Source organism: Neofelis nebulosa, chromosome 4 (genome assembly GCF_028018385.1).
Source record: "Neofelis nebulosa isolate mNeoNeb1 chromosome 4, mNeoNeb1.pri, whole genome shotgun sequence".
NCBI classification, from domain to species: domain Eukaryota; kingdom Metazoa; phylum Chordata; class Mammalia; order Carnivora; family Felidae; genus Neofelis; species Neofelis nebulosa.
In genome coordinates, this window is record NC_080785.1 from 106,954,426 (window position 1) to 106,968,044 (window position 13,619).

The 13,619-nt window shown below is 55.5% G+C and overlaps 1 protein-coding gene across 10 annotated transcripts in view; it reads left to right on the forward strand.

Annotated features, from left to right (window-relative positions):
- The window catches only part of TNS3 (tensin 3), a 218,945-nt gene that overhangs the window by 68,729 nt on the left and 136,597 nt on the right, over nucleotides 1-13,619 (forward strand). For 4 of the 10 annotated variants that reach the window (XM_058725600.1, XM_058725611.1, XM_058725601.1 and 1 more), the window contains one exon: nucleotides 12,087-12,174. The exons of 5 other annotated variants lie outside the window; for them this stretch is intronic. In XM_058725600.1, coding sequence (XP_058581583.1) covers nucleotides 12,087-12,174 — 88 coding nt within the window. Of the gene's footprint in view, nucleotides 1-10,728; nucleotides 11,353-12,086; nucleotides 12,175-13,619 lie in introns of those variants that run through there. One more of the 10 variants, XM_058725603.1, reaches the window with a different exon arrangement.

Here is a 13,619-nt window from a genome sequence, read left to right on the forward strand (position 1 = left end):
TTAGGGGAGGGGCAGAGAGAGAGAGGGAGACACAGAATCCGAAGCAGGCTCCAGGCTCCAAGCTGTCAGCACAGAGCCCGACGTGGGGCTCGAACCCATGAACCCCGAGATCATGCCCTGAGCCAAAGCGGGATGCTCAACCAACTGAGCCACCCAGATGCCCCTGACTTTTATTTTAATGTTTATTTATTTTTGAGAGAGAGAGAGAGAGAGAGAGAGAGAGAGAGACACAGAGCATGAGCAGGGGAGGGGCAGAGAGAGAGGGAGACACAGAATCCGAAGCAGGCTCCAGGCTCCAAGCTGTCAGCACAGAGCCCGACTCGGGGGCTCGAACTAACGAACCATGAGATCATGACCTGAACCGAAGTCGGACTCTTAATTGGCTGAGCCACCCAGGTGCTCCAGGTAGTGATTTTCCAAAGACAGGAGCCCCAATTCCTTGCGAGTCCTTGCCTCTCAAGTCCCCATCGACGGGAGCACTGGGTTGTGCAGGTGCTACGTGGACAGTTTCACGCACAGACTTCACCTCCGTGCTCCGTGGGCCAGCTTGTCTGGCTGTCACCACCCTGTGGTTGGCCTGTCTGTAACTGTCTGTAACTCCCCATATTTCCAGAGACCGTTTTTCTTCCTTTTCTTTTTGCTTTATGTTTATCTGTTCACGTATTCCCTCCCACACTCGTGAAATGTTGATACGTGTGTGTGTGGACCTGAGGCCACACGTGTTATGGAGATGTGTTCCTGTTTCCAGAAGGTATCAGTCAGCGCAGGGACGCTGGCCATTGGGTGGGCGGATCTGGGCAGCGAGGGGCTGTGTGTGGGGAGGGGGTGCGGGTGGGGGGCGTGGATGTCAGGAGACAGAGCCCTGCCCCAGACGAGCATATGAGTCAGCATTGGAGCGATGGACGTTCCAGACAAACCAGTGACCGTGTGTCATGTTCCTTGAGGAACTGAAGATAAGCAAGGGGGTTATAAATAGTCTTCACGGCCAGAGCCAAGGTCATGCTGCCACCCACTCCAGGCCGCAGGGACAATGAGTCAGATCCCTGGGGTCTGTGCACATTTCTACTTTGAGGATGGGGTGGGGGGCAGTCCCAGGACCCCGGGGGGCAGCAGCTCATGAGGGGCCGATTCCTGCTTGCAGGTGCCAGGATCCTGGCCTCGCAGGACTGCACGACAGGTGTCATCCTCTCACCTGTCTGCCCAGGGCGGTTCGTGTTCCCGGAGCAGGAGAGCCTGCCCCGTGCTGGCCTGTTCTGAGCACCCCAGCTCTTCCCGCCTCCTCTGCTCCAAGAAGGAGGTCGGGCCCCAGAGCAACTCAAGGCAAGAGTTCTAGAAAAGGTAGTTCATTTTGGAGGGCATATGAGCGCGAGGTGTGGCCGTCGGCGTGGCAGCGGCCTGAAGACCACTAGGCAGGGCCCCCACCTCCTCGTTGTGGCCCCGATCCCCACGCTGCACAGTGGGGAGGGCCCCCCTCCGGCTCCTGAGTTCCTAGCCTGAGAGTCCGCTGCGTGTTTGAAATTGCAGAGGAGATTCTGTGGGAGCAGGGGGTGCTGCTCCGGAGGGGAGGCTCCATGCTTTTTATGACGTTCTCTAAAAGGAGCTGGACCTCGTAAAAGTGAGGAAAAATCTGGACTTTCTTAACTACGGGTCTCGTCTTTGATGCTGCAGCTTTGTGGCCGTGAGCGGGGTCTGATGGGCTCAGCCTCGGGGGCCATGCCCGGGCTGACGTTCTGTGGAGTTTTCCCGGGAGCCCGTCCGCTTACCCTGTTTCTTCCCATTTCTGGGGGTGACTCACCACAGGTGCACGTGGAACAGGTGGGTCCTCAGTGTCTCCTGGGGTCCTGGGCTTGTCACGCAGGACTGTCTCTTTCTTCATGTGGGGCGTTCTTTGGGGCTGTCAGGCCCCCTGTGGACCTCAGACAGGACCTGCTCTACTCACAGAGCCTCTGCACAGACCCCTGGCCTCAGGCCATTTGCACGCTTTCCAGGCTCGCCCTTGTAACATCTGCCTTTCAGATCTCCAGACGTCAGGGGTTCCTGTGCTCAGCCTGGGTTTCCTGGTCTGTGACAGAAGATACTTCAGTCCACAATGTGTCCGTGTCACAGAACGTTTGTATGGGTCATGGTGCTGTGACACCAGTGTCATAGGATGTGTGTGTGTCATGGTGCCCATGTGGCCAGGCATCTGTGTGTGTCACGGTGCTGTGGCACTCGTGTCACAGGGTGTCTGGGTCACGGTGCTGTGGCACTCGTGTCACAGGGCGTCTGGGTCACGGTGCTGTGGCACTCGTGTCACAGGGCATCTGTGTGGGTCACGGTGCCGTGGCACCTGTGTCAAAGGGCGTCTGTGCGGAAAGGAAACCAGGATAGAAGGTGCACACCTTGTCAGCAAGGAGGGCAGCAGGAATCCATGGGGGTCGTGTGCGTTGTGGGAAGTCACGTGGGGTGCGGGCTGCGGGAGGGCGGCAGGAATCTGCAGGGGATGCGTGTCATGGGAAATCATGTGGGGTGCGGACGGTGGCTGGGGGCATGGCCTGAGCCACGGCAGCCCGGCTGACGCCATCCGGTCTGTCTGCTTCCCGCCTGGACGGCCCCCGGGGAGCCCGGTCGGCTGGCCCCCAACCAGCGGAGGCACCGCTGGTTCTCCAGGTAGCCGAGGTCTCGTGATGGGAGAGGCGGTCAGGCTCTCCCAGGCTGAGCTGGGCCTCTGTTTGAAGTGTTTTTGCGGACGAGCGTGGGCACACCGACCACGTGTGCGCACAGGCACACACGGGCACAGAACGCGTTGGTGATTGCAAGCACCGGACCACCTGGAGAGCCGCACCACCTTGCACGGGACTCCACCTCTCTCTGCACATGGGACGCTGTCCCCTCCCTCACGGGTCACCGCGAGGAGCAGGGGGAATAGTGCGTGGAACGTCTGGGCACAGGCTGTGGCACGTGGAAAAGACATAGGGAGGGCAAGAGCCTTTTTTGCTGTTCAGCGAATGCGGGAGGGCAGTAAAGGTCTTTCGGTTTGTTTGTTTTTGACCATTGTTCCTTTGCCATCTGGCCGGGGAGAACTGGTTTGATCAGTTCCAGACCGTTCCATCTGCTAGTGAGGGGTGGAGGTGCCTGGATGGACACGCAGGGGACTCGCGTCCCCGGAGCCTGCTGGGAGATGTCGAGGGCGCCTGCGTCGGGCACGGTGGTGGGTGATTACTGGCGTTCCAGGCAGGGTGTCGTTGGGTGTTTCCGTCCCGGTCATTGCCTTCCATGTCCCTCCAGGGGAGCGGACTCACGCCAGTGCGGGATCGGACCTCGACTCTCTCCGGGTGCAGCTGTGGCTCTCGCCAGCACCCGCTGGAGTCCCAGCAGGCGGGTACTCCTCGCAGGGCCAGGGTTCCTGGAAGTACACAGCGGCCTCGGTCCAGGGAGGGCCCCAACAGCCAGCGTGGCTCCTCGGCGTCTGAGGTGCCGCGTCCCCGCCTTGCGGTGGCCATGTGCTGCAGGCCTCTGGGGCAGCGCCAGGCTCGGCTTAGGAGGCAGGTGCCAGCCCTCACCTGGCTCACACAGCGGTGGTTTTTGCTGGGCTGTTGCGGTTTCTCGTGCTGCAGGAGGAGCCGTGCAGAATAGCTTCTGAAATTGGAGCCGTTTACCGAGCTCAAGTGGCCGGACTTCTCTGTGTTTAATTAAAGTGAAGACGGTGGCTGGTTTCTGTAGCAGGTGACCTCCGGTGTCAGGTTGCACACACTGAGGCCAGAGTTGCCACACTGGGTTCTGTTGGCGGCACCTGCGTGTGCGTGCGGGTTACGGGGTGTGTGTGCGCGCGTTGGGATGCGGTTCGGTGTGGTTTGTGTAAACTCACAGGCGCAGAGGAAGAGCTGATGGGTGGAGATGGGCACAAGGGCCGAGTGACTGTTGAGCACATGCTGCCCATGTCACACTGCCTACCCGTGGCCGTGACGGATTCTCCGAAAGGTACTGGATTGTTTCAGAAAAAGCGGCCACCAAAAGGGACAGCTGGAAGTTTGAGATGGATGAGAGGAGATCCGCTTGAATGATACGGCCTTTATTTTATTGCAGGATGAGCTACCAGACACACAGTCAAGCTTTCCACCTGTCAAATAGCTGATGAGCTACCTGTCAAATAGCTGTAGCTGATGAGCTACCAGACACACAGTCAAGCTTTCCACCTGTCAAATAGCGGGAGGGGGCTTTGTATAGCAGGGTCGCTGGAGGTCCTGGGACGGCCCGGCCTCTCTCGCCGGCTCCAGTCCACCGCGGGCTCTGTGCGGCTTTCTTGTCTTCCCCTCAGTATGTGCGGGTCTGTGGTCGACTGTGGATCATCCCTGCCCACAGACTAGTTCCACGCTGCAGGACGCCTCAGAAGCACAGACGCGGATATGCTCGGCACGGCAGGGTCTTAGCTGAGCGATGCCTCTGTTTTCCGGAAGTCGTGAAATCTAGGACGCGTGTGCATGTACGGCCGTGTCTGGACCCACGGCTGCCGTGCCTATGCATCTCACACGAGCGTGTTTCACCGGGGCCGCGATGGAATAACTTGCTTCAGGCAGCAGAGTGTTGCGAACGTCCTTGTTCTTTCATGCTCGGATCTTACAGGGAAAAGTCTCAGGAGTCCTGTCGGGTAGTAGTCCAGATCTTTTGTTTTTTTTTTTTTTAAGTTTATTTATTTTGAGAGAGTGCACGAGCCGGGGAGAGACAGAGAGAGAGGGAGAGAATCCCAAGCAGCCTCCACGCTGTCAGCGCAGAGCCTGACGCAGGTCCCAAACCCATGAACCATGAGATCATGATGTGAGCCGAGATCAAGAGTCCGACGCCCACCTGACTGAGCCCCCTGCCCTCGCAGGGAACAAGTGATCCTGGATGAAGAGGGGCCTCCCAGCGCAGGCCCCCAGCTGGCATCTGAGATAACAAAGTGATCCGCAGTGAGAAGGAGCACAGAGGAGGCCTCGCCCCTGACCCGGATAGTGCACCTGCCCGGGTGATGACCTGTGTGCCCCCCAGATTCCTGTCCATCTGGAACCCGGGATGTGGCTGAGTTTGCGGACGTGGAGAAGTCAGCCTGAACCCATGTCGTCAAGAGCAGAGCAGGGGATGTGGTTGCAGGCCACAGGAGAGGTCGGGGGATGGCAGCCCCAGGAGCCCCAAGAGGCTGGAAGGAGGTCTCCGAGCGGCTGCCGGCAGCGCAGTGCACGCGCCCTCCACCCCTCGTGTGTTGCCCAGCGCTCCTGGGCTCTCCCTGCTCTTGGCCACAGCCCTGTGGTGGGGCCATCGTGGGAGACAGGTGCACTCTGTGGCTCTGGGCATGGCTAGCCATGACTGTCTGGGCCCTGCTGCGGACCCCACGGACGTTGTGGGCATGCAGAGGAGTAGGGAAAGTGTTTGAAGGAGGAACAGTGGTTCTGAACTTGGGGACTCAGCCTTCCAGAGTTTTCCGGGGGAGGCCAGCCAAGCCCCTGCGTCTGCCGGGGCCTGGACAGGCATTAAGTTGGCCTGAGTGTGCCACGGGCTGGGGGGAGGGCCCTCTTGCATTGACCTTTGCCCCCAGCCTCCGTCTGCACCTGTTGGCTGAGCCTCCCCCCAGTACCGCCCCGGGGCCATCTCTGCACCTGGCCCAGATTTCTCCGGAAACCGAGGCCCCGCCCCTTTCCAACCACAGGCCAGACTTTGGTCCGCACTTTGCTTTGATTTCACTGTTCCCTCCCACACCTAATGTTACATCCAGGCCTTTGGTGTTTTCTAGCTGGCCAGGGAGCATTTGCCTGCATTACCGGGCAAGGCGGCCCCGTGTGCACCTCCCTCGTGGGAACTGCCGGTGGGCGACCAGGAGCCTCGGTTCACAGACCCTTAGAGAAGGAGGGACGGGCCTCCAGGAATTCAGGACCCCCCCTACCCATGCTGAACCTCACACAATGAGCCCGTGCTGATAAGCAGGGCTGACCTAGATGTTGCTGGTGGCCAGGCAGCAGGTGGCAGGTGGAGGGACACGCAGCAGGGGACACGTTGACCTGGTGTCCGCTTACCTCCAGGGGGGAGCGCAGAGCCTGGCTGATGATTAACACCCACGCTGGCTGCAGGCCGGTCACACCAGCCAAGGCTTGTCTGCGTCTGTTCCCGTCCAGCATGTGACACTGGCGTCCCTCACGTCCACTGCCAGCGGTGTGGGACACACGGGCACGGGCCACTGACTGCGTCGTGGGCTTTGCTGCTTCCGGTGCCCAGCAGCCCTGGCCCTCGGGGCCGACGGGGGCCCCGTTCTTCTGTGAATGAGTGTCCCCACGTCCCCAGGCTGGAATCTGCCACGGAGAAGAAGGTCAGGTTGAGTGGCCTTTCTTTTGCGGCATGGATTCTATAGCAGCCACAGACTCCGAATGTGGGGGGACCCTGGAAGGCAGTGGCTGAGTGGGATTGGGGTGGAAATAGCGGTGTGCCACTTGAAGGAGGGCTGAGCGCTGACTGGTTTAATACCCCGAGTTAGGACCCCGTGAGTGTCGGCAGAGACATCTTTGTGCCATCGTGGCACTTTGTGCCATTAAGTGCCATTGATGGTACTTAAGTGACCAGAGTGCGTTTTTACCTTTGAGAGGGGTAATTACTACCAAAACCGCACACAACAGCATCGCCCCCACCAGAGCCGTGTGGGTCTCTGTGGGAGACGGACCCTGGCCGCCAGCCTGGGGAGCCCAGCGTTCTGGAACCTGATTCCTCCCTGGGTTCTATGTGACTGGGGTCTCTACCTCCTGTTTCCTTAGCCATAGAAGCGGGTGTCGGGCTGGCTGGGGTGGTGTCCCGGCCGAGCTGGGAACGTCTCTGTTCGGAGAGCCAGGGGCCCGGGACAGGTACCTTCCTGGGGTCACTGCACGCGTCCCTGAGGTTTGGGGAGGTCGCTCTGTGTGTTTGGGGTGCGTGTGTGGGTGAAAGCCACCAGGCAGCGGGCAGTTCTGGCCTCCCCGCCGGGCTCACTTGTCTCACTCTCCTGGTGCACTGCCTGCGGCTTTTCCTTTGAGTTATTAGGAAACGGTTCCATCAAGAGAAAGGTTTTTTCCCGTCGCGGTCTGAGGCCTGCCTGTGCAGACAGAACAACGAAGATGCCACACGGCTGCTGGGCCCCTACCGGGTTCTGAGAAGCTTCTCCACCGGGCTCACACATTGCTTCCTGGCAGTGGGGACCGGGCACAGCCCCCTCGCCGGCCATCACCCGCGTGTCCAGCTGCGTGGTGAGGGCGGTGGCCCGTCGCCGGATTGAACGGAGTCTGGATGGCGGACTCCCGAGGACCAGTGCAGACGTGGGGCTGGATCCCTTTGTGAGAGCGGTCAGTGTTGTGACTTGGGGCCGCGATGTCACTTTCTGATCTCGGCAGCAGACTTTACGTAAAAGCCCTTACTAAAGGAAAAAAACAAACAAACCCAAACCTGAAACTTTGTTAGTGGCCTTTGAGGAGTATTAGGGGGCCAACTCTTCCTGAAAATTGGTAAATAAAGAGAAACAAGCTTTTTTTTTTTTTTTTTTATTTTTCAGAGAGAGAGAGAAAGGAGAGAGAGAGAGAGAATCCCAGGCAGGCCGGAAATCAAAAGTCGGTTGCTTAACCGACTGAGCCACCCAGGCGCCCTGAGAAACCAGCTTTTAACCTTCTTTTGTTGCACAAGCTGTACCTCAAGGTTAAAAATAGATAAAGAGGGAAAGCTTGGTTTTTTTGTTTTTTTTTTCGCAAAGAGGGAAAGTTTTGTTTTAGGAGAAATGCTGGCCAGCAGATGTCCAGAAAGTGACCGAGTTAAAATGTGCCCAGTTGCAATAACTGAGTGGCCCTGACCCTCTGAGACCTCCTGGGTCACAAAAGGAAGCTGCTAGGGTCATGTGCCTCATTGGGGGAAGTCGGCCAGGCACGTGGGCCTGGCAGAAACCAGACCAGAACCACACCGAGCCCAGGCCCATCCGCAGCATACAGGAAGCACGGGGCCAGGCGATACGGAGAAGTTCCCGTCGGGTCAGCAGAATCCAGGGTGGGGAAGTTCTGCTGGGCAGAAAGCACGTGGTCACCTCCAAAAAACTTGCCAGAGGAGGAAGCACCTCTGTTGTTAAGGAAGCGAAGAGACGTTAGATAAACATGGTCAGGCTTTATTTGGAGCTGGATTCCCACAATCTGTAAAAAAAAAACAAAAAACAAAAACAAAACTTGTAAGACAGGGAAATGGGAATGTTGATTCATTGTGTGGTGGCATTAAGGAATTATTGTTAGTGTTAGAGGCATTTTGTGGTTGTATTTGAAAAACTCAGGGGTGCCTGGGTGGCTCCGTCGGTTAAGCGTCTGACTCTCGATTTCGGCTCAGGTTCATGATGTCACAGTTCGTGGGTTTGAGCCCTGCGTTGGGCTCTGTGCTGACCGTGTGGAGCCTGCTTGGGATTCTCTCTCTCTGTCTCTCTCTGCCCCTTTCCCCAGCTCATGATCTCTCTAAAATAAAAAACAAAAACCAGCTTCTGAGAACGCTTACTGAAACATTTACAGAGGAGGTGATGTGATGTGTGGGGCCAGCCTTACAACGGTGCAGGGAGGGGTGCAGGTGGGCGTGGGGGGTGCTCTTGGGGGTGAGCAGGTGGCCCCTGGAACTCAGGAGTCTGGCCGGGATGTGGCTTAAGTGTGAGCACGGAGGTCAGGGCTGGCCCGGACCTCTTCCCCCTTACTGGTAGGAATTGCCCCCCAGTGTTTCTGTTGTCATGTGTGACCTAATGGCTCAGGTTTGCCCCTGAGTCATCAGTGTGGCATTCCGGACAGAGGGACAGACGGGCTGGTGACATCTGGAAAGACGAGTCTGCTTGATGAAGTGTTTCACTGCAAACCTGCTGAGTTCATCAGCACATGACACAGGGTTGATAACTGTTTTCTGAAATGGCAACATTTGGTTCATTTATGCCTTGTTTAAAGCAATTATTCCTCATAAAGAATAGGGGTCGTTTCAGAGTAGCCGAGGGCGTTCTCATTCTGTTCCCCCAGGAAGACCATCTAGTTCCCTCCCCAGAGGTTAACTTTAATAAGATTTGCTGGTGGAAGAGATGGGGCCAAGGCACGTGCATTGAGTGGGGGGAAGATTTGGACTCAGTGTGACAGAGAAGTTTGGGAAATTCAGAGTTAAAAATGGGCTTGGACGTGATGAGGTAGCGAGCTGTCTGTCCTTGGAGGTATTCAAGTGAGTCTACAGTGGTCCTTCCTAAGGTGATTGGGGTCTGCAACAGTGACAGCAAGGAATGCTTCAGTTGAGCCATCATTGCATTTGGTAACATGATTTTTCACGCAAACCGAGCAGGGCACGGAGTATTCAGGTCTGTGGGCTGCAATGTGTGATCCCACATCGGCAGCCTCATTGTCAAGGTGAGAGATAAGGGACCCGTATTCTCTGCTCCACTACAGCTGAGTGAGCCATTCCGGGGGTGGGGGGAGTCCCCAGATCTTTTTTAACATTTTATTTATTTTGAGAGAGCGAGAGAGATTGTGTGAGTGGGGGAGGGGACAGAGAGAGGGAGAGAGAATCCCAAGCAGGCTCTGCGTCAGAGCCCGGGTGCGATCTCCTGAACCGTGAGTGTAAGGCATCCTCGGTGGAAAGAGGGTCACACGCTTGGAAATACGACTGGACTAGACCGTGGTCGTGATTTGTTCTGTAATGTTATCGTGACAGATTTACTCTGTGGGGACGTTAGAATGGGGACATTTGGGGCGCCTGGGGGCTCAATCGGTTAAGCGTGGGACTCTTGGTTTTGGCTCAGGTCATGATCTCATGGTTTGTGAGTTCCAGCCCTGCATTGGGCTCCACGCTGACAGCACAGAGACTGCTTGGGTTTCTCTCTCTCTCTCTCTCTCTCTCTCTCTCTCTCTCTCTCTCTCTGCCCCTTCCCCCCCCCCCCCCAAATAAATCAATAAAAAAATGGGAAAGAAATGGGGACATTTTCCTGCTATTTCTTATGTGAGTCCAAGACTCCCCATCTACGCATTCTCATAGATTCAGCTGTGGTCGAACCATCTCATTTGCAGATTTTGTGTCTGCAGATTTGCAGCCTTGCTGGAATGAGTTTGTAATCCCGAATCCGCAGTCCCTGCGCGTTTGTGGATACCCACGGACCCACGCAGGACGGGGACCATGGGAGCTGCCCCCCCCAGCCTGGCCCCCCCAGCTCAGGGGACCCCGGGAGGTGCTGCGTCAGCTGAACACCTGCCCCCGGCAAGCGATGCTCAGTGCACGTGGTCTTGCATGTCGGTGCTCCCTGTTAGTGCCCCCCCAGTTGAAAATGCCCGCCTGCAGTGCTGCGGGGTCTAGCACTCCAGGCCCAGGAGAGCTGTCGGGTGTTCACACTGACTTTGTAGGACAGCATGATCCGGAATAGCAAGAATTGAATGCACTGATGGGGTAGTGATCAGGGGTCCTCAGACGGCTCCATTGTTAAGTCGTCACCTGCGAACTTCCTGTACCCCTGGCTTGCCTGTCAGCGCAGACCCTAGCCCGCTTTTGCTGCCTCCCTTCGTGCCTGGGGTGGCAGTTCTCTTGACTTTTTGGGGGTGCTAGGAAAGAGAGAAGTAGACCGTCCTTGTGCAGAAAGGTTCTCTGGGACCCTGGGTCCCAGCCCTGCCGGGCGTTAAAGATGTGCCTCCCCCTGCCCAGCCTGGGCCTCTGCTCTCTCTGGGGGTAGTGGGGGTGGGAGGGTCCTCAGCCCAGGGGATGCTGTGCCGGCTCGGTAGGACGGAGGTGGCCTCTGGGCTGGGCGGGCACACGGGATGGCGACAGGTGCTTGTATATCCCGCGCTGTTTGCTTCACACAGTCAGACCTGCCATTTAACACGATCGGGGGTTGTGGGTGGTTGCTGGATCGGAATGTCTGTTGACTTGCGGAATCCTACACTTGAGCACATACTTGCGTCTGAGACAGACAGCCGTCCCCGTCTGGCTCTGTCTCCATCTGACAGCCTGGGGTTCCCCTGCCCTGAAATTCCCCGTTCGGCCTCCGCAGAGCATTCGTTGTGAAAGCTTCACCAGACTTACGGGACGGCCTGCCCACACCCGAGCCCTGGCTCTGCCCCGCCCTGCAGCTGCCCTGCGGGCCCGGTGGAGGCCAGACACGGACCCCCACCTTCCAGGAGCAGCACGTCTTTGGCTTCTGAGCCTCACATGTGGTCGGTTTGTGCAGTGACGGCAGCCAGTACATCTGGCCAGGGCAGGCTCGGGGGCCGGCACGGTGGGCTCTCGGTCCACCTGCAGGGTGACGGGGGATGTGGTCCAGGATTGAAGAGCCTGGCTCCGGGCGCCCAGCCGGAGGCACTGCGCTGCCCGTGTCCATCTTCCGGAACGGAAGGAATGACCAGCCAGGTAAGGATTACTGAAGGCTAGTAGGGCAGTCTTGGGGTGGCTTTATTTAAATTACTTAAAAATGTTTTTATCATTGAAATACAGTTGACAGGGGTGCCTGGGTGGCTCAGTGGGTTAAGCATCTGACTTGGGCTCAGGTCATGGTCTTGCGGTCTGTGAGTTCGAGCCCCGCATCAGGCTCTGTGCTGACAGCTCGGAGCCTGGAGCCTGCTTTGGATTCTGTCTCTGTCTCTGTCTCTGTCTCTGTCTCTCTCTGCACCTCCCACCGCTCACACAGTGTCTCTCTCTTTCTCAAAAATACATAAACATCAAAAAAAAAAAAAGACATAGAGTTGACATGCAAGGTTATATTGATTTCAGGTGTATAGTGTAGTGATGGGACAGTTGTATATGTTACACACAGCGCTGACCATGGTAAGCGTTGGTACCACGTGTCATGATACCACATTATCACAGTACCATCGACTGTATTCCCTATGCTATCCCTGTGACTTGTTCATTCCGTAACCGGAAGCCTGCGTCTCCTCTTTCTCTTCCGTCTGGAGCCCATCGGTTCTCTGTATTTATGGGTCTGTTCCTGCTTTCTGTTGGTTCATTTGCTTTGCTTTTTAGATGCCACATAATGAGTGAAGTCATACGGTATTTGTCTTCCTCTGTCTGACTTATTTCCCTTAGTGCAATGCTCTCTAGCTCGATGCACGTTGTTGCAAAGATGTCCCTCTTTTTTATGGCAGAGAAATATTCCATTGTGTGTGTACTACAGTCTCCTGTATCCATTCGTCTATTGATGGACACTCGGGCTGCGTCTGTATCTTGGCTGGTGTAAGTAACACTGCAGTAAGCAAAGGGGTGCACACAGCTCTTCCAATCATTGTTTTGCTGTATCCACTAAGAGGAGCATATCCAAAATATATGAAGAACTTAACGCAACTCATCACCCGAAATGCCAAATAATTTGATTAAAAAATGGGCAGGGGTCTGAACAGATATTTCGCTAAAGAAGACCTCCCGACACCAACAGACACATGAAAAGATGCTCAGCATCACTCGTCATCAGGGAGATGCAGATCAAAACCACGATGAGACAGCACCTCACAGCTGTCAGCGTGGCTAAAATGAATGACTCAGGAAACAACAGGTGTTGGCGAGGATGCGGAGAAAGGGGAGCCCTCGTGCACTGCTGGTGGGAATGCAGACTGGTGCAGCTGCACTGGACAGTCATATGGGGGTTCCTCCGAAAATTAAAAATGGAACTACCATGTGATCCAGTAATTGCACTACTGGGTATTTACTCAAAGAAAGTGACTTCATTCATTCGGTTCTTGGAGGGCAAGACAGGGTTCAAGTCTAATCTGCAAACTGCCGTATGGCTGTCACTATGGCTCCCGCCAAGACTCACCTGCCATTTTCTTGCTTTTTTTGTTTTTTGTTTTTGTTTTTTTTTGTTTTTTGAGAGAGAGAGAGAGAGAGAGAGAGAGTGAGAGTGAGCGAGCATAAGTGAGCAAGGCGCAGAGAGAGAGAGAATCCCAGGAGGGGCAGAGAGAGAGGGGTGATTACCCTGAGGCAGCCGCTAAGGACGCTGAAAAGTTGTAAACCGTAAGGGGCTGATCACAGTGCCACTTGCGAGTGACAAATTTTGGGGCCCAAATGACATTCAGGCACAGAGGAAATTGTGCTCCTGCTTGACCCTGGATGCCATGCAGCTGTTGAAAACTACTTTGTAGGAGAAAATTTGAGGATTATATTATATCATGTCATATCATATACTATATTGTATCCTATTATATCATATATGTATTGTATATCATGTATATCATATCATATTATATGTTGTATATCCTATCACATTGTATTAATTATATCATTGCATTAATTATATCATATATTATAAACTTACAGGTCCAGCATGTGCTGGACACATGACCTTCCTGAGTACAGAAAAGAGAGAAAAACCATTGTGGGAGGCATAGCTGGTCTAAATGGCCTCACTGGCCCATGAAGCATTCCCAGATCAAAGCCCAGTGTTTAGAGGACACCTCTGAAAATATAATAGTCACCATTTTATCATTTTTTTAAAAAGTTTATTTACTTATTTGGAGAGAGCGAGAGCAGGGAGGGGCAGAGAGAGGCTCTCAGCACAGAGCAGGGCTTGAAGTCATGAACTTCGAGGTCACGACCTGAGCTGAATCAAGAGTCGGACACTCAACCAATGGAGCCCCCCAGGCTCCCTTTGACTGTTTTTTAAGTGACCCCCATTTAAAAACTTA